The following is a 21,785-nucleotide window of genomic DNA, read 5'->3' on the forward strand; positions in this document are numbered from 1 at the left end:
TATTTTTTTAACTACGTTTATTAGCAAGGAGTGCACGTCAATATATGGGAACGAGGTCAGTGAGAGTCACGGAACTGATTTTAGTTTTTTGCAATGCAAAATCAATTTTTTTAGATTTCACTTTTCTTTTCCTCACAGGTAAAAAATGTGTCGATAATAATCTGATTTATATTATTTTTTAGTCAATGTTATAAATATTTCGTCATGGAATTTTTTTTTTTTTTTTTTTTTTTTTTTTTTTTTTTTTTTTTTTTTTTATAATTCAAATCCTGCGTTAGCACTAGATGGCGCTTGTCGTGCTAATACTAGATGGCGCTTGTCGCGTTAGTACTAGAGGGCAGTAGTATAACATTCAAGTTATCACGCTTATCAAACAGTGCGTATTATTCGTGATTGAAGTTGTTGAATAAATTAGGTTATAGAAAATTTCTTTTTTACGAGAGAATTTTATAAAATTTATTAACGATGTCAGATATTCGTACATATGATGATAGATGTAAAAAGCGAAAAAAGAAACGTTCTAATATGCAAATGGCGAAAAAGTTTGCTCGTCGAAGAAATCACGGAACGGATCTTGATACGGAAACGTATCAGTATATGGTTCGTATTTTGGAGTTAATGCGTGAAGATTTTCCGAGCGTTGAAGAAAAATTAATGTTCATTAATAACGTGTATGAACAATCTGTTGGTCACGAGATTGAATATTCAAAAAATCAAGTTGGTTCAAGAGTCTTGGAATCACTTTTGAAATATGCGAGCCTAGAAGCAATTCAGAGGTTTACGGATGCTCTCAGTTCTTCAATGAGACCAATAAGTAGTGACAGATTTGCTAGTCATGTTTTGGAGAAAATAATTGTAGTCTGTGCGGACAGAGGAAACAAATCCAAAAATATATTGGAAACATCAAAGTCAAAAGAAACTGAAAATGTACAGGATATCGTTATAGATGTAAAAGAATCTGAAGTGAAATCATACAATGATATAGTTATAAAATTGAGTAAATATTTGATAAATAATTTAGAAGAATTTGTTTGGGATACATATGCTAATCATCTCTTAAGAACTGTAGTAGAATGTCTTGGTGGATTAATAGATACAAGCGATGGACAGAATAGAACGAAACAAATGTTACATAGTATAGAAAGACGAGAGATTATACAAGAATATAAAGATTTTTTAATCGAGACATGTAACAGATTATATAATTGGCCACAGTTTCTTGAGTTTGGCAGGGATGAATTAACCTCAGGATTGTTACAAAGTATTTTATATTCCTTAAAAGATATAGATAAGAAGTTAACAAAATCTTTCATTAAGAAGATCACAAAGGAATGTTTTAGTTCTGAAGATGATGGAAAATTATCAAATATTTTTGATTGTGAAAGTTCTATAAGACTTTTAGAAGCTTGTCTTGCGATAGCGAAATCCAAATCCTTTGACCATATTTATGAAGAGTATTTTAAGGGCAACTTAAAAAGTTTGTGTATAACACAGGGTACTATCTTTAGTGTACAAAAATTATTAGATCATTGTGAATCTAAAGAAACTTTTGAAAAAATATTTGAAGAAATTGAAGCTCTTTTCTCAGATATCTTACAAGCAGGCTATACAGGAGTTTTAGTAAGTGTAGCTAATGCATCGAAGAGATTGCAAACAAAACAGGGTGCATATGTAACAATGATTATTAAGATGCTTGGATGTGATACGTCAGAAGAAAAACAATATCAAATTATAAAATGTATTTCTACATTGAAGAAACAAAATGAATTGGAATCTTTGAAGGAAGAAGATCAAACTGAATTGTCTATCCATTTGCATGGAAGTTTGATCATACAAGCTGTGCTTAACTTCAATAAACCTATAAAAATTGTTAATTCCTTATTGGCTCTGAACAATGAGCAATTATTAAATTTGATAAGTAATCCAAAAGGTAGTCGTATTATAGATGCTTTTATGGATAGTAAATATATTGGTGAAAAAAGCAGAGAAAAACTTGCTAAGAAATTACAAGGGTGCTGGACGCAATTAGCTCAAAGCACTCATGGATCTAGATGTTTAGATAAAATATGGATTTGGTCGCATCAAAAGCAAAGAATGTTTATCATGGAAGAATTAGCAGCTGCAGGAGAAATTTTACGTGCCAGTAAATCAGGAAAAATTATATCGAATAAATTGAATGTATCTTTATTTGTCAGAAATAAAAAGGATTGGACCGAATCGCAAGGAAAAGAGGAAAAAATGAAGGCTCTTTTCGCTGATATAATAAAAAAGCCTATTACGTAAAACTAGTATTCCAAAATAAAATTTTGATAAAAAAAAAATGTAAATGATTCATTTTTGTCATATATTATGTATATTATATATGTTTGTATATACAATATACATACACACATACGTATTAAAGAAACGTTTAATTAGACAAATTAATTCGCATCTTCTTTTTTATTGTGACATAGAATAATTATATATATATATATATATATATATATATATATATATATATATATATATATATATATATATATTTGACATGTTATTTCATAAATACATTTCATAAAATTCATCGTACGTTCCTGCAATGCAATGTGCCCAGAAGGAATTACAATAAATCGTTATCTAAGTTCGAGGAAAATTTTCTAATATGTATAACCAATAAAATCGTCTCCTCGCAACCACGCATGACTAGACTTTAAGATACACAATTAATTATAATTCGATTGATCGAAGTAAGAATTTTTTGTTACATCTGTCATTACAATCGTTAAGTCTATCAATTGACTAGGGTAAAATCGATGTAAGCCGTTTGTTGTGTACGCTCGTTAGAAGCGATCAAATCCTATCGCATGTTGGATCTTACTGTTAGATTACAATTGCATCTCGATGGAATATTAAAAGAGAGAGAAAGAGAAATAGATATAGAGACAGACAGAGAGAAAGAGCAATATGGCGAATAAATAAAAGAATGCGAGATAGTAATATATTGAAAGATTTCATATAGGAAAAAACACCGATCTTTGGTACAAAGAATATCTTACGATTTTGTCAAATAGAATTTGATCTTTAGATGTAAATGATCTTTGTTTGATACGTAAGACAATGTGTTTGATCACTACGGATATTGGGAAATCGATAATTGTCATTGAATAGAAGAAACTTTACACCAATTTTTCGTACCAAGTGCATGCACATTCAAGGTGAATTGTTGACTATGAATTAGCAACACAGATGAACAATGGTACAAGCCTAGGACGCTCATCATACCCAACAAACGTCATACGTATTCGGATACGTTCACACATTTCTATTACATTTCATTAATGTGATATTTACAAGAACTATACAAGGATCATTCTTTTTTTCAGTTGAACGTCATCAAAAAAATGATCTTACAAAACGAATCACAACTTACTCGATTACTCAACATTTTCAATATAATTTTCCTTCGATATACAACATAAAAACATTAACAAATTCGTCTAATGACAAGAACAAATCGTTACGATAATAAAATGCATCCTTGTATAAATCGTATTCTAAACAATCCATACTTCGAAGATTAATCAACAAAAATTTTTAAAAAGAAAAAAGGAAAGAAAAATATGAAAGCGAGTCGAAAGTATAATAGAGTCGATAATTAAGTAAGAAGTTTCTGAGTCTTCTGTGAGGAAACATCAGCGTGGATCGAAATAGATCGGTCTGGCTAATCGTAATGGAACGTGACTCTTTCCTTCATGTCGTCACTTCCCTTTGGAGATGGTATTTGCCGTGGCCGACACGGTTGAACCTTCCGCGTCGTTGATACTTCCAGTGACGCTAGCTGTACCGATTCTAGGCGGACTACGCGAAGATGATCTTCGAGGTTCTCGTGGTAAAGGATTATTGCACGTTGCATGATGTCCACCAGCCTCCCAATCGCGATGTTGACAAAAGGAACCGCAATATCTTGCGATCCCACATCCACCGCATGTTTCTAATGCTGGTCTGCCACAATTCCAACAATTCTGCGAAGATAATTAGTTTGATTCATTGGTTTTCTCCAATTTTGCGTTGATAATAAAATGTGTGTGTATGTATATATATATATTTTTTTTTTTTCGTAAGTATAAAATATGTACATACTGATCCTACTATATTAGTCAAATGTGTATCCTTGTCATCTTCGGTAGTGGACGGTGCCGAATTAGAAGTAGTTGTAGGTGTTGGAGCAGTTCTACCACTGGTCTCTACCACGTTGGGACTTCCGTGAACCCTAACGAATGAAGCTTGACGGACACCAACGTGACTTCTTTGAGATAGTGGTAAGTCTAAAAGTCTGTGTACTCTCAGACGTTCGCTCGCTCTCGACTCGGCAACCGCTACTGCAACTGCTCTTTGAACTTCAGCAACAGCTGCTCTTTTTACTTCTAACACGGCTTCTTCTAGAAATTATAGAAATAACGTTAGCTTTGAGTAATGTAATCATCGATGAATTTTTTGAAAATTACCTGCTCTTCTTTTCACCTCAGCAACCCTATCCTCAGTAGCTCTGATTGTCTGAGCAACAATTTCTCCAGACAAACGTTTCAAGCTACCATCTCTATCACCCGTTGAAGATTCTACTTGAGCACCATTGGTTGAAGGATTATTGGTAGTAGTGTTGTTGGCATTACCATTTTGTGCGACCACATTTGGCGGTGGTATAGGTGTTGCAGCAGGACTGGAACAACCTCGTCTTTGAAGGATAGCCAAAGCTCTCTTCGTTTTTTCTACCATGCCAAGAATACAATTCAACATCACATGAATGTTCTTCCATTCGTCGTCGAGGCTAGAACCGTTTTGAACGTGACTCAGCTGCTGTTGCTGTTGGGACAAATGATGGGGGGCCGAGAAAGCATTTATCTGATTAATTTGAACTAGGCTTGGTGGAACCGGACTAGGCCCGTGGCCATGTCCGTGTGCGTGGCCTTGAATGGATCCACCCGCTGCGTGAAGCGGATGATACCAACAATAGGATGATGAATTTTCCGTTTGCTGTTGTTGCTGATGTTGTTGTTGTTGTTGTTGTTGTTGTTGATGATGGGCACCCCATGGATTAGGCCTTTTTCCATAAACAGGTATATCCTCGAGTAGGGTACCGTTTTCATAGTATCTGTAAATAAAATTAATGGTTAAACAATACACTTTTGATAAACTCTTCAGTTGACTTTATTAGAATTTGTAATAATAAAATACAATGTATTTGTCCAATACGATATCCCTATTGAACTTTATACACGTTACATGTGTGGTTTGCCTTCTAAAAATATATCCTACGTTAAATGCGTCTAGTGGAAAATACATCCACCAAACCGTCCACGTACTTATTCGAAAGCATATGTGCCATGTAATGTGTATATCGTAAAACATGCGTGCAATATGGTATGCATCAAAGAAACATGTGCATAAAACAGTCCTGCGGCCGTACGTTATGTGTATGTGTATGTGTATTAAGATGCATGCATCCAAAGCGACATGTGTTCCGAAATCCGTATAATCTATCTGTTTTACATTAAAAAGAAAAAAAAAAAAAGAAAACCTTTCTGAATCTTTCGAACAATTTTAATTATATGCATCACACACTTATTTGTTGATTTTCATTGCTGTTATATAATAGATTGATAAAATTTGTAATAGTAATAAAAACAATTGTTATAGAATATCAGCTTTCAAAAGTGTCGAGTCATACTCGATACATAGGAATACCTATCAAGAAGATTGATGTCGAGTCAGATTCGACATAACAGTTCAAAGTGTTAAATGTATTTTGAATAGCAAGATTGTGGTCCACAATCGTGCAATTTCAAAGTAGTTAGCTGCTACGTTAAATGGATACGTGTGAGGTATAGTTAGGAACCAAAGACAGTTGGTCTTCGTACAGTTCAACGAATAGGCATCGAAGACTGATCTTGGGAGCATGTATTAGTCCGGAATATGCCAATAGGTACTCGAGGCAAGTTCCCTTGCTCCAACGTTAGCAGGTCGAGCTGAGCCAAAGAGGGTAGATAGTATGAGATCTAGAGAGGAGAGAGGGGGGAGAGAAGAGGGTGACGTTCACGAAAGGTGGTACTCCGATGATATATGGAAACGTCACCAACAGACATATCGAGAGGATGCCAGCCAGGGTGGCATTGCCAGCGTGCACACCACGTTTTGTCGCCTTCGAATTCGCTTCGTCGCCCCTCAGCAGCCTGTTCGCGTGAGTATCCGTGTCCTCACCGGAAGCAACCACCCTTCCTTCCACCTCTTGGCCATCGAACTCTGATCTCTCTCAGCACTATCTTTCCTTCTCTTTCTATTTCAACTCCTTCCCCTAACCAACTCACCACCACTGGAGGACGGTTTCTCTCTCTCTCTCTCTCCCTCTCTCTCTCTCTCTCTTTCTCTCTCTGTACTCTTCGATCCTCAACCCCTTTCAAGGAACACGATGCTTAATCGAACACCTGCTTCGATGAGCCACGTTGCGACGAACGAGGGCTTCCTTCCCCTACTGTGTTACGAATTACGTGCAGACGGAGCTCAGTATAATTGATTAAGCAAGCTTATTAATTATTTATCATCAAGAATAGAACGGATTATTCACGTTGATTAGGCTAATTTTAAGTTTTTTGAATTATAATTATTTTTTTAGTTTATCCTGATTAAATTATGATATAAATATTTCTTTACTGTTTATATTTCATGTATTTATGTATATATATTTATACTTCGAAAGTTATTTTTTTCGATAATTTATTTCTCATAGGAAATAGAAGAAATTATTCTCATTAATTATATTAACTTTTATCTTTTTTTCACTACAATTATCTTTTTTATTTTATTCTTGACTAATTCTAATTAGATGTTCTTTTTTGCTTTTGATATATAATGCATTCATATATAATACTTTGAAAAGTAATTTTTGAATAAAACTTTCCAAATAATTTTTTGTCTGTTTATTAATTGAATATGAAACTGTCATGTCAGAGGTGACCTCATAATGCAAAGGGTTGATTTTTGTCTCGTAAAGCATGATCAAAAAGATATATATATAAGAAAAGTTTTCATTTTTAATTTAATTCGTGGAAGAAGTTGATTTCTTTTGAAAGAGATTTAGAGACGACACATTCGGATGTCGTTTCTCACATCAACGCCAAGGTCAGAATCCAAAAGTGTACTCTCGCTTGGTCGCTTACGAGGGTGAGCTTTAGGGCTCATTCCCTATAAATATCGACTCGCGAGAATCGCAGGCTCCCGGCCAAGATTTTTCTAAAACGCCAGATCGTTTGTGGCTTGGCAAATATACTACGCACGCGTGTACACGCAGGTGCGTGGAGTCAGTTATTGCATGAATTATCGTTATGGACGTGGACGAAGACAGGTTAGCTATCTTTTCTCGTTGCAGTTAATTTAACAGATTAATTTAAATGTTCCTCGATATTTTAACATCTATCCTCATATATCATCTTAGATTTTCAAATAAATTTTTTTTTATACATTATAAATTGACTCATAAATAAATTATAAGTATAATATATTTGTTAATTATAATTTATGATTTTTTGAATAATTTTTTTATATCATTTTATTATAATACATTTTTTTACTTATAACTGTATTTATAGTAAAATTTAAATTTAATTAAAAATATTGATTATTTCTTGATATTTCACTATTTTTTTTTATATTATCTTAGATTTTCAAATGGATTTTTCATATATTTTGGATTAAATCGTAAGTAAGTTATAATTGAGAAAATAATTGTAATAAATATATGATACTTTGTAATCAAAATTTTTTGTCTTTTGTATATCTATTTTATCTTAAAGATAACACAAGTTATATTGTAATAGATTGTGTAATACACATACATAATACACATAAACTCAAGTTACAACTTTACAACTTTTAATTTGAAACTTTCAACTTAAAAAAAAGAAAATACAACTTCATCCATTTTATTTATGAATCAATCAAACAATTTTTAAAAACAAATTTTTTGTCTAAGAATCTCCACGAGAAAGTTCCGACATTTATTTTGTTCTTTTTTCGAAATCTTTTTATCAGAGATTATCGTTCGTAAGTAAAAGACGAAGGGGCGATATAAGTAAAACATGTTCACTTACGGAGTGTCTGAAGCACGACGTTTCGGTGCATGAGAGGAGCCAGAGTAATGATGCAAAGCGTTCGTGGTATTGTTCGCGTGTTGAATGGTGCCGACATTCGGATTAGAGCTAGAACGCATCGAATAATACGCGGGACACTGGTTACCGGCGTTTCCACTTCCAAGACCGCTGCTACCATGTTCTCCAAAAATTTCTACGGATTCGCCCGACGGTACCAATCCGACCGCTTCCAAAATCGCTGTTTCGTTATTTCGAAGGAATTGTGCACATGTCTGCAAAAAAAAGAATACCTTTTTTATTTCTTTGATTCTTTTTTTTTTATAACATAAAATTCGTTATTCTTTTACTTTTCAGTAATTTTTTTATCCATTTAAACTTTGGTAATTCAATTTAATTTTTTCCTTTCAAAAATAAATTATTAAATCTGAAATTCATATCATGACTTATATTCATATAATTGTATTATATTAAGTACAGGTGGAAATGAAAATTTTTGGATGATATTAAAAAACGATTACTCTTTTTCAAGATTTTTTAGATTCATTTGTTTTTTTTTTTTTTTTTTTTTTTTTTACATCATGGAACTATAAGACTAAGAACTTTTCTATAATCTGAAGAAAATTAGTCTAAAATGTTTCGAAAAAGAGTCATTGATTTTTTTAAAATCATCTAGAAACTTTTAACTCACTTTATACAACTTGTACTAGTATAACTATAATATACTAAATACAATTTAAATTACGATAATTAAACTGTAGGTAGATACTACAAGCATATCTTATATTTCATAAACATCAAATTTCAGATATAAACTAACAATAAATTTTTTAATAAAGAAATAATACAAAATATAGATATCTTAGTGTGTAATTTCGAATTAACATGTTATAAAGAATTAATTTTTCAATGATAAGTATAAAAAAAAAAAACACGACAGTCGACAAAAATTATAATTTCAATAATTGTATTGTTTAATTAAAATAATTAAAACAAATTTATTAAATAAAATTAAAAAATTGTTTACATCCATTAATTTTACGAGTTTGATATCTACTTAAGTTGTTAAAAATTTGATAGTTCGCAGAAACATTCGTGACATTTACAAGTAAAATAAGTAGTAATAAAGGAAGATTAGTCTCGTGCAATTAAGATTGGCTAAGCCGTTAAAGTTTCAAAGTACCAGCAATTACAATCAGTTTCGATTTTTAATATTCGTTCGACGTGTTCTTTATCGCCAACACTTCGCGTCTCCTACGTCGAAACTTCCCGTACAATTCCTTTATTCCCAACGTCTTTCCTCTACTCTCAATACTGGAATCGGTCTGCCAGGCTGGGATTTATCGCTTCTAATTCAATATCAGCAACCGTCCCTCTTTTCTTCTTTTTCAAATTGCTCGACGCAGTCCGTAATTAACGATCATCGATCTGCATTTCTCTGAGAATTTTTCAACTTGAATTTTCTTATCTAATGACGACCGAGACGCACAACTTTTTATTACCTTTTATAATTTATTACCTTTTATAATCTCTTGATTTATCGATCTTTTTATTTAATGTCAGCGTAGACGAATATTTTATCAGTTTCAAGTAAGTTTATTTAGAATTGGATGATATATATATTGATATATATATATATCATTCAATATGTATCGTATGTATGAAAAAAATATTTTCATCGAAGATCTTTTTCTTTCTCTTTTTTTCTTGCTCTCTCTCTCTCTCTCTCTCTCTCTCTCTCTCTCTCTCTCTCTTTTATTTTACTTCAATGAAAAAAGACGTATGAAATTCTTGCCATTTATTGCTTCGATTGTTTTCTGTAGTTACGTCAGTAGACGCAGACGAGATGATGCGGTCCAGACGGTAGCCTGTTTCTAACTTTCCGATCTCTTCCTCTAATATCCTACTCGATATGTTTACAGAGTCTACGTCGAGTCTCGAGAGTTTCCGACTACTAGTTATGGAAACCTCAATAAACTTAATACAATAATATCATTATTTTCTAAGCCATTAAATACAAGCAAATTGTTAAAATAGACAAAAAAAAAATAAGATACTTTTATATTGTAGAATAAAAGAAATTTCAAACGATTTAGAAAAAAAAGGAACAAATAAAACGAAACAAAATCGAAAGAAATCAAAATAATGTTTCGAGTTGAAACTCGAACACCAGAAAACATTATTTGCGACTTTTGTTTTCGCTTTTCGTCGTGGCGTCGAGCAAAATGTAAATTTTTTCCATTAATTTACAATTCGTTACTTTGCCGTAGTGTGCAAGTCAGCTTACTACTTCTTCTCTTCTTCCTTCGTTCAATCTTAGAGGCAACAGCTGGATGTCGAAGCATAAACGAAAGCCGCAAGATTAATTCTTTTTCACTAGATTTTTATTGTGTTCGTTGTCGGTAATGCAAGGACCACGATATTAAGAGGTTTATTGTGGGAAAATCAAATTTTTCCAAAGAAGTGAATGAATTTATGTTGTAATAGATTTAAAGAGAAATCCTTTATAAACAGGTGCGATTAAAATTTTGGCGGGAAATTGTAAAATGTGAACGAATTAATCAAAAATCATTCCAAATATTGTTAAACGATATGAATAAATAACAAGAAGCATTAATTAAAGATAACATGTCCTTGGAAAATGAATCTTTAATAATGTCATTATATATTGATAACGAAATAATTAAAAATTATTTGCAAATAACGTTGAATTATATGACAATAGGTAGTAAGAAGCATTTACCAAAGAGAACGTGTCATCGCAAAATGGATCTCTATGTGAGAAAGGAGGGAGGAATCATGATTGTTCTATGATGGAGATACGGTATGAGAGTTTCGTGAGATTTCTCCGATCGAAATCGGTCGGAAACGGAGAGTGTCGAGGAGTATCTCGAGGCTATTTGCGTTTGGTCTGATCCTATGCGATTAACGACTCGTACTACTGGCCATTCCTACTATTTGCATCTGGACGAACACATACACATACGTACATATATACATATATATATATATATATATATATATACATATATATACATAGTATAGGAACATACCACAGGAGTACAGTGGATAGAGGAGTTTATAAATGCCGGATATATGGTAGACAGTACTACTGGCCGGATCAACGAGCCAATAGGTGCACGGACGACCGAGTATACAGGATTACGTATACCGTTCCTGGATTTAATGCAAATATAAAGGAGAACGACGTGCAAGGAGGGCGGGAGGGAGAAGGAGAAGGAGGAAAAGAAGAAGAAGGGGGTAGGAGGGATAATTACAGGAACGTGCAACGATCCTCGAGGAACATAGAGAAAGAGAGAGAGAGAGAGAGAGAGAGAGAGAGAGAGAGAGAGAGAGAGAGAGAGAGAGAGAGAAACTGTCTTATTTTGAGATTATCTCGCCCTTTAAAGCAAATTATTATCCTGCTTTTACCTCGATATACCCGCAATTATTACGATAGGACGAACACGTGCACGTAAGCAAAGAAATAGAAAAATGAACTATCAATTTTTTTATTTCAACTCTTCGTTTCTTTTTTTCATATCTTTTTTTTTCCTCCTCTTTTTCTTTTTCATTTTTTTGGTTTTTTTTTTTTTCTTTTCTCATACTCTTGATTTATTAATAAAGTTCACGATATATTCTCTCATGATATTCGATCTAATAATAAAGCAACATCGATGAGAAAGTTTGTAAGAGGAAGCTTAGATAAAATTCGAGAGAATGAAGAAATTCCCCTTTCCCCCCACCCCTTCCCCCCGCCCATCCAAAAAAAAAATAGAGAGAAAAGAAAAGAGAGAAAAATGAAAAAAAAAAGGAAGGAAGAAAAGATGGTTTTGTATCGAGAAGAGTTTCCAAGTTCCGAGAAAGGTTTTTATGTTCGTCGTTCTCTACGTTCGATTCGTTCATCTATCTTGCCCCCTCGCGAAGCAGACTGCTAAGCTCCCAGCTACGATCGAGAAGTAGCCTGGGAAATTAAAACAGGCTGCCAGCCGGTCAGCTTTCGCCGTGTTGATTTTACTCGATCCTCCTGGGCTTGTTGAGCTCTCCTCTTTCTCTTTCTCTCCCTTCTCTATCTTCTCTACTGTACTAACCATAGAAACTAACACGTGTGCACGCAAGTAACATAAGCGCAATCCAGTTGGTCCTGCCTGGAAGGATGGACGTTGATACACGTGACGCCTAACTAACCTCCCTCTTTTACTCTATTAACACGTGAACGTATTCCGTACGTGATCTTCTCGAATCAAAGAGCTTTTATAATTCTATCACTTAATTCTCATCGTTATTCTTTGTTAATTCTTCAACTTTTTATATCTATTGATATAAATAGAATCGGCGATGATTGATCCTCGTGATCTTCTCGAATCAAAGAGCTTTTATAATTCTATCACTTAATTCTTATCGTTATTCTTTGTTAATTTTTCAACTTTTTATATCTATTGATATAAATAGAATCGCCGAGGATTGATCTTCGTTATATCTTGATATAAATAATTTTTATATATTATTAATAATTTAAAATTTATATGTATATGAATATATTTAATATATATGATATATGTGATATATATTAAATATATTATATATATTTACGTTAATATATTTATATTTAATTTTATTTCATATTATTATTAATTAAAAAATTTATATTTATTACTTATAATTTTAAATTAATATATTAATATATTAATATATTTTTTTTTTAAATTTGATTATTATTTCATTTCATATTATTATTTACTTTTAATTTTATTATAATTTTATATTTTATATTATTATTAATTTAATTAAATAATTAAATTTTGTATTAGTATTATTATTAATAATTTGACATAAATAATATATTTATTCTCTCTCTCTCTCTCTCTCTCTCTCTCCAATGAGAAATAAAAATCAATAAAAAAAATCGCGAGACCAAAAGATCCTGTAAATTACATAGATCATAGAAAGAATTTTCAATAGGCTAGTGCAGTCTGTGCTTTCTTTCTATTGATGCAGTCACGGAAGGTTGTCGTAACGCATATAAATTTGTAGGTCGCCAGAGGGCGCAGGGACAAAACCAAGAAAGACATCAACGACACGCGATGTCTCTTTAAGGGGCTACGCCGGCTTCTGAATAACAAACAAGGATTGTAATCTTAGAGGAGCGCAACCACGTTTAGAATTCCGCATAGTTTCCTTCGCATATGTGGAAATAAAGATCGGTCACGTAGAGCTTCAGAGATACCATTTAACAGTGGTCTCCTTCTCATTCAAAAGATATCATTCTCCATTTTTATAGGTCCTTTGAGTTTATAGTGAGCTCATAAATTGCTTTTGATAATATTGATGAGTTCATAAAAAATTTGTTAGAACACTAGCATTACTCTTTTATCCGTTGGATAACAATAATTATATGTATTTAATATTTTTTATTTACTTATTTCTTTTTCTTTTTTTTAATTTTTGTGAAATAATTTTAGCGCAAGTATATAATTTAGTATATACCTACATAATTTTAATTTTAGTGTAGATATATAATTAAGAAAGTTTTTTAATATATGTATCTATATAATTTTATATATGATTGTATATAAAATTAATTAGTAATTTCAATTTGTTTGTTTGTTTTTTTTGTTAAATACAAAATTATAAGGCTTTTATATGTTGAAAAATCACTAATCCTTAAACAGTTCTTGAACAATTTTAATTAGATAAAAAAAAAAAACAAATTAGAAAAATAATTTTCAGGATAATTTTTCTTTTTGACCTGTGTACACTGTGCACACATATTGATATCTAACCAATTAAAAATTCCCCAAGGTAAGGGCAAATGTACAACAGTATTAGCGAAGTGATTCGTTCGTTCATGCATCGTTACGCGTTCTACCATGGCGCATTCGTGTTGCAGTGATTTATGATCCCCCGTGGCTGCTCTAATAAAGCATCCCGCTCTTTATGGGTCAACCGCTACTATTATTTTCGTCAAACCCTCTATATCGTCCTCGAAAGCCCGAAGGAACGCGCCGTACCGGCTATTAAAATGGCCCGAGCTAGTATGTTCTCCTAACGATGTCTCGCGCTAACTCGAAGCTAAAAGAGAGCTTACTTGTATTCGTGAATTACAATGTTTTGTATAATTTGTCGAATTGTATTAAGAAGAACTTGCTAATGCTTATTTATTTTTCACTTTTTTATTATTAATATTATGTGGGTATATATATATTTAATCTTAGCAAAAATTTAAAAATCAATATATATATATATATATATATATATATATATATATCTTATAATGTATCATATCTCGTATATTATTTTATCTTTTAATTTTTTAAAAATTTAATTTAAGAAATATATATATATATATATATATATATAATAATAAAAAAATTTATATATATATCTTAGTAAATTAAAAATTAATAAAAAAGTAATATCTATCTTATTCGTTTAAAATTTGTTAATAATAAATTATATAAATATTTTTTTTATTAATTTTTAATTTTGAATGACTTATATCTTCTAAAAAAAATTAATTATAGATACTCACCTGATTACCAGCTCTAGCAGCCGTGTTCAAATCCCTTTGTAAAGATGGTAAAGTATGTTTCAAGTATGGCAAAACGAATCCCCTCAATGGAAAGTTCGTAGCTTCTTGCAAAGCAGAGTGAAATTCTTCGGCAGTCATAGTACCACTCTGTAATGTAAAAAATAAAAGAAAAGAAAATACATAAGATTAGAGGGATCTAAATAGGAAGGATTAAATTTATCCATTATCTTTTTACTATTTATCAATCAATTCAATCCACAGTTTTGATCTTACGTTGATCACGTGCTGCGATCGCTATGCCGTCACGCACGGTTACCAGATGTCACGTTTCCAGAATCGCATGCAGCCTCCGTGCTCGAACGTTCATACATTATGTAGGTACTTTAAATATTTACAATCGGCTTAGCGATATGTCGACCATCGATTGTCCTCGTTTTGCGTTAGGCGCAATTCCCCGACAAAAGATTTAACAATTTACATGACAAGTATTTTATTAATTTTTTTTATTTTTTCTTCGATCAAATTTTTTTTAGATAACAAATATATTTTTGAGAAATTTCGAATAATAGATAGATAAATTGTCAACTTAATTTTTGTATTCGTTAATTTATAAAAATATTAATTTATAAAAATATTATTAAATTCTAATACAATACAAACGAGTCCATTACAAGCGACTTGTTAAATAAAATATATCTAATCGAAATGGGATATATAAATCATTGGATAACAAGGACTCATTTATAATGCTTAAATATTCGTAGGATTAGTACTTTCGAATTGAAAATTGATGAAACGTTCGGGACGAGTGCCATCTCTCTTTTCGTTCCTCTCGCACATGTTCAAACTCGTCTTAAGGATGCACTTAGGTGTTTCTGCAGCAACAACACTGGCACTAGCAGTATTGCAGCAGCGTCGGTCCATTCTATACGTTTTCTATGGTCATCCTCGTCAGTTGGTAGATACGCGTATGTTGATTTAGCGCTACGTTAGATGATTGCAACGAGTGCAAGATGATGCTTGCAAATGTGTACTTAGTAAGGCATATCAAAGAGTTCCCTATCTATAGTGTTACCATGGACGGTATAATTAAGAAGAATGATCAGTCTTTATAAATTCATACAAAAGAAAAATAGAAAAGATGATGATATTCGACTTATGAATTTTGAATTATTTATCTTCTACTTGAAGTATGTACATCAGGAAGGAATAATAAAAAGATATATATATATATATATATATATATATATATATATACATATACATACATACATATATGTACATACGTACCAAAAGAGCAAGTACCAAGGTCCGTACAGTGTCTCCAGTGTCGGCTGATATATCAGTTGCAAATTGTACGAGTGTACCAAGTAGCCTTTTAAGTTTTCCATGACCAGCAAAGACCCCAGTGATACACCTGACGCCATTTGACAAAAGTGGATTGGCCTCGACCTGTTCCTCATTTCTGCAGGTGGCTGAAGGTCCACCTGTGGTAGAGGCAGTAACGGTAGGAACAGTAGAGGTCGAACTAGCTGATGTTCCGGTTGACGTTCCTCCAGTGGATTCCTCAAGATCAGGTTTGAGAGGATGCGAAGACATGGGACTATCATTGTCCGATGACCTAGAGCAACCCAACTGACCTTTGTACTCTGATCGAGAGCCATTGGTTTGAGTCTGAGGTGTGTTGGTAGTTGACAAGCCATGCCTTTGATGATGTTGAGAAGACGGTGAGAGTGCCTCAAGATGATTATTCTCTTCCCTCGTTGTTTTATCTCTGCTGGTAGGACTCACTGAAATGAAAGTCTTTTCTCCGTTCTCACGTAATGCCTGTTGCTTTTGAATAACACGACATCAGCGACATTGGTATAAGACTAACTATGCATCTATCCTAACTGTTCTCTTTTTTCTTTTTTTTTATTATTTCTTTTGTAATGAGACAAGATTATAAGGAAACTATAATTATCAATAAATCGATCTAACATATATTGAAATACTTTATTATTAAAAAATGTCATGCTGTGATCCGTCGCATTCAACATGAGACACGCTAAAAGTACGCGTAGTAGAGAGATACGAAAGACAAGTAGGATGAGAATCCTCATTGGGGAATATTTTAGAACACATGCTCAAGGCGAGACGAGACGTGGATGCATCTATATATATGTATATATAATTCTATATACATATATGCATGTGTATGTGTGTATAGAGGGGAGTCCTTCGTTCTCAGTCGCGTGGGTGCAGCGGATAACATGCAATTACGGGCCGTGTCATCCACCTTGTCTTGCTCCCATTCTATGTTCCGCACGTTATCTCCTAGAATGCCTCCGGCCTCGTGGCATGCGTGGCAAAACGGCGGCAGCGACGGCCGATAACGAAACGTTACAGCCGTGCATACCGACGTTCTCCACCTCCTCATCATCATCATCATCCTCCTTCTCTTTCTCTTTTCCTTCTTCCTCCTCTATCTCTTTCTTCTCCTCGTCTATTTTCTTCGTAGCACATCGCTGACAAACGCAGAAGCGTTAAGTCGGAGAAAAATGGCTGATCTCGATGTTACTCCGTTTCAACTTTGTCAATGTCTTCTCTGATTTCTACAATTTTCCAATGTGTTGGATGAAGGAAGACAGTAATATTCATATACTTCATTGTGAATATTACTTGCCCTATTTAACCATTATTTATTTTTTCTTTTTTTTCTTTTCTCAAAGAAAATTGATTTAACCTTTCGGTATAGTTCCTTCGATATTTTCTACGTGGTAGATACGTGAGAACGTAATCGTAGGTGAGTCCAGGGAGGAACCATATTTGAACGAGTAAAAGGAGAGAGCTTTAGCGCTAACGTGTCACTACCACCTGACGCCGGTAGCCGGTAGGTAATTACCTGTACCTGAACTCTCGGGAAACTAAACTACCTACAGCTTATGCGATATGACGGGTGCAAGGTGCACAACCTCTCAGATCCCTCCTCCCTCATTCTCTCTCTCTCGTTCTCTCTTTTTTTTTTCTTTTCTCCAATCTCTTTTCTAGAAACGTAGTACTTGTGATCAACATAGCGCATAACTTTAATGTAAGTGGATGTACGTAAATGAGGTTGATTAATGTCTGCGATTAAGGGATCCCTAGAGAGATGATTCATAAAAATACTCTTGGAACGATGTCAGATAACAAAGAGAGATTCAAGATTTCTTCATGGAATCGACCATGTACTGCCTTCTTTTTCATTGCTTGCAATCTATATGATTGCAACGTTTTACTCTATCTTACAAAAATCATGATATATTAAACGACTCATTTTTAGCCTGTTATCTAGCTTAAGTGTAGTTATCCCGTAAGTAAGATGAAATATTATATTGCAAAGTTAAATTTACTTTGTTCAAATTTGAATGATATAAATTTTTTTATCAAGATTTGTCGAGTTCTGTGATTCTATCTATGCCCAACGTACCACCATCCCTATTCATAACATTCTCGCCCTAAATTCTTCAGACAGGGTCCTTTCTCGAGGTCGTCGCTCGTTGCGCAGGCTCGTCGTTCGTCTTCTCTCCATACGGCGAATATATGAATTTCAGGGAAGCTATCCAGTGAGGTGACGGTAATGGTACTGCTGCTGCTGCTGCTACTAGTACTGTTGCTGCTACTGCTGCTACTGCTGCTGCTGCTGTTGCTGCTGCTGCTGCTGCTGCTGCTGATGTTACTATCCCTTCGGCCAGCTGTTACTTCCGGCAGAGGTTCTCAACATCATAACGATTCTCAAATATCGTTGAGATTCTGGAGAGATCTAGTTGGACTTAGCCAAAACAATTCGTGTGAAATCGAAGGATCACCTTTTGTTAGACGAGAAAGCCGACAAAGCAACCAAGTTTCGTTTACCCTCACTCTCGTCTCTCCTCCCTCCCTTCTTCATATCTTTGACTTCGTTTGTGATCGATAGGACGCACGTGTGCCACCTGGCTGAGAATCTCTGCTGGAAGTAAGTACGGTGAGACTCAGCTGTCGCCTCCTAATTGCCGGGACAATGCAACAGATGGCTTTGATCGCAATTCCTTCCTTCCTTCCTTCCTTCCTTCCTTCCTTCCTTACTTGCTTGCTTGTTTGCTTGCTTGCTTGCTTGCTTCCTCTTCCTTGTTTCTAATTCTTCTTTGTCCTTTTTTCTTCTTCTCCCTTTCACCCCTCCCCGGTTCCATCATACCATCTACTCTCTACTATTTTTACTTTTCTTTCCTGTTTGATTCTACTCTTTCTATTTTTCACTTTTCTGATAGATTCCATTAGATTTCTATTTTTTAATCATTTCTTATTTACTCACATCAATAAATTTGAATTTTACACGGTGACAATTTTTAATCCGTTGAAGTAGAATTTCTTTTTTTTCTTTTTTTCTAGTCGTATATAATCTTCATACCAAGAAAAAAAAAAGAAAAAAAGAAAAGAAGAAAAACAATCTCAAATAAAAACAAATTTTTAATAATCCTTAACGTACTTATCCTTGGAAATTTAAGAAAAGCAGAGCTTGTCGAGGTAAAGGAGATAGAGAGCATCGAACGTTAGTTCGTTGAAAAAAGAACGAACGTGTTCTCGACTTGAAAAAGAAAGAAAGAGAAAAAAAGAGAGAGACTGAACTCGTCTCCGGTCTCTTTCTCTCTCTCTCTCTCTCTCTCTCTCTCTCTCTCTCTCTCTCTTTCAACGTCATAAGCATATCCAGGGAAAACGAGCGGTGGCAGCGTCGTGGTAGGGCGACTATCGCAAAATACCTCGAACGGCGGCGAACCGGGAATGCCGACGGTGTACCGGATATGATATCAGCCTGGAGCAGAATCCCGGTGGAAGTGTCGGACGTGCCTTATCGCGTCTGGACCAGGCAGTCAGGCAGCGCACGAAGCGACCTAACCAACACACCGGGCCAGAGCCAACCGGCTTGACTGACTGCTTGCAGGAGTTTCGCTATCCTCTCGCTCTTACAAAACGAAGGAGAGAGAGAGAGAGAGAGAGAAAGAGAGAGAGAGAGGAAGAGAAAGAGAGGAACATCCTGTGATCGTGATTCTCTGTCTCCTTTCTCTCCCATCCCGTTTCTCTCTCTCTCTCTCTCCCCTCTCTCTTTCAGCTAACACGATGTATGTTTATATGTGTATGTGTATATGTGTGTACGTATGTAAACATACGCGTTGCACCTCCTCACTCAAGGAGAACGAATACACACCGGATTCTCGCCCGCGTTCCTGCCATATCCACTCGAAGGATTTCAAAACGGATGCATCCAAGTCCATTTCTCGCGATCGAACCTACGAAATGTGCACTTTCGGAGAGAACTTGACGGTTCAAATAGGAAGGGATGTCCAATTTGATAAATCTATCGATTTAGCCTTTTTTTTCTTTTCTTTTTTCTTGAAGCATGGAGGGGATATATCTTTTCTATTTTTGTCGTGGAAAGTTTTTAAATTTTATGTAATTCAATTTCTTTTTTTATCCGCGTTCACTAATAAATTTCTATTATTGGAAAGTTATAGTATTATTTATATTAATATCTCATTATATGCACTGTTATTATTATATACTATATTGTACTATAATTATATCATACTATATTATACTAGAATTACATTTAGGTATTTTTATATTATAGTATAGTATGTATTAGTACAGTATAGTTATAGTACAGTAATAATAGTATAACTATACTAGCAAAAAATTCATAAGTATAATTCTTTTTTAAATCAATAAAATATATAAAAGAAAATTAATTGTTACTTCACATCCGAAGTTCGTAACGTGTTTCAACAATATATTTTGTAAAAATAACAATTTATATAAAATGATGCGTCTTTCGAAAAAAATATTTCTTTTTTGGGAAAATTTCGCGACGACAGGGCAGAGCTTTCGTTTTCGTAAAAGCAATATTTCGTTGGTGGCCAAGATAAATAGAATGAAAACAAAATACAAGAATATGAAAAAAAAAAAAAGAAAAAAATTGAAACGAAGGAATTGCATCGGCGTAGCGACGGAAATAAAAATTTTATCTCCTTTTTTCGCATGCACGAGAGTTTAATCCCGTACGTTTCTCGTCCGGATCGAGAGATTTATCGTGTCATGCGACACGACGCGACCTCCGGACGCACGCACGCCGAAAAAAAATATTCGCGTCAGCCCGTCAGATTAGCGTCTCTTTGGACGACGTCGCGGATGAGGTGGTGGTTGTGTGTCCGGCAGTAGACTCGTCAACATAAAAAAAGAAAGAAAGAAAAAAAATATATTCGTTCAAAAAATAATGAAAAACTATTAATATTAATGACTCTTAACGGGAAATGCAGTAAAATTCGTTGATAAAATTACTAGAATTAATCAATAGAATTACATTTGTAAAATTAATTGGAATAAAATGATATAGTATAAAAAACAATATGATAAGTCAAATATAATAGAAACTTTTTAAAAAGAGATCGATTCATTTGGAAAATGAATTTTCTTTTGGTTATAAAAATGTTATCGCATTTGAATGACAAAAAGGACAATTTTTTTGTCGATTCGACGTATAAATAAATAGGAAGAGCGAGAGAAAGAGAGAGAGAGAGAGAGAAAGAGAGAGGGAGAAGATGAGGGAGAGGAAGAGACAAGGATAGAGAAATAAGGGTGGGGAGAGCCGCGAACCGCGAATGATTCCGCGTTGACGGGACTTTGATGTGCCAAGAGAAGAGATATAGAAAGAGAGAGAAAGAGAGAGAAGAGAGAGAGAGAGAGAGAAAGAGAGAGAGAGAGAGAGAGAGAGAGAGTGAAAAGGCTTTTTTCCTGAGCCATTTCCAAGGTAGCTGCGGGCTCTCACTCGTCCAGATAACCAGTTCGGTACTAAATGTACGATTTGAGCGAGAGAGCACACCCGCGGACTGAATATACGGGTACCATCATGCAATATTCCGAACTAATGTACGACGCGCTCACAGCTAAGCCCAACACTCTCTTCAGCGAACGAGGAATGTGGAAAATACTTTCTGTCCTTTTTCTCTCTTCTGCTCTTCCATTCTCTTTCTGGATACATCGGATGACTAGTTGTTTGAACGTTTATCCTCTATTTCTACCCCTTTTTGCAGCGATCTAACGATTTAGATTAAAAAAACAAAAGAAAATGGAAATAGTTTTTCATA

General features: G+C 34.1%; 2 protein-coding genes across 9 annotated transcripts in view; one reads left to right on the plus strand and one right to left on the minus strand.

Annotated features, from left to right (window-relative positions):
• Window positions 1-257: 257 nt before the first annotated feature.
• LOC124956710 (nucleolar protein 9) lies at window positions 258-2,470 on the plus strand. The gene has a single exon (XM_047512885.1). It carries the CDS (start codon window positions 466-468, stop codon window positions 2,281-2,283), a length of 1,818 nt encoding a protein of 605 aa, XP_047368841.1. The 5' UTR covers window positions 258-465; the 3' UTR covers window positions 2,284-2,470.
• A 57-nt stretch (window positions 2,471-2,527) lies between these two features.
• Window positions 2,528-21,785, minus strand: part of LOC124956668 (protein CBFA2T2) — a 30,027-nt gene continuing 10,769 nt past the window's right edge. For 5 of the 8 annotated variants that reach the window (XM_047512826.1, XM_047512835.1, XM_047512798.1 and 2 more), the window contains 6 exons: window positions 15,940-16,439; window positions 14,650-14,796; window positions 8,121-8,392; window positions 4,485-5,128; window positions 4,120-4,418; window positions 2,528-4,001 (listed from right to left, as the gene is read on the minus strand). In XM_047512826.1, the coding sequence (XP_047368782.1) occupies window positions 3,738-4,001; window positions 4,120-4,418; window positions 4,485-5,128; window positions 8,121-8,392; window positions 14,650-14,796; window positions 15,940-16,439 (2,126 nt within the window). In that variant the 3' untranslated portion in view covers window positions 2,528-3,737. Of the gene's footprint in view, window positions 4,002-4,119; window positions 4,419-4,484; window positions 5,129-8,120; window positions 8,393-14,649; window positions 14,797-15,939; window positions 16,440-18,097; window positions 18,421-18,522; window positions 20,134-21,785 lie in introns of those variants that run through there. The other 3 variants (XM_047512859.1, XM_047512852.1, XM_047512808.1) reach the window with 3 other exon arrangements.

The sequence above is a fragment of the Vespa velutina genome, chromosome 1 (assembly GCF_912470025.1).
Source record: "Vespa velutina chromosome 1, iVesVel2.1, whole genome shotgun sequence".
Taxonomy (NCBI): Eukaryota; Metazoa; Arthropoda; class Insecta; order Hymenoptera; family Vespidae; genus Vespa; species Vespa velutina.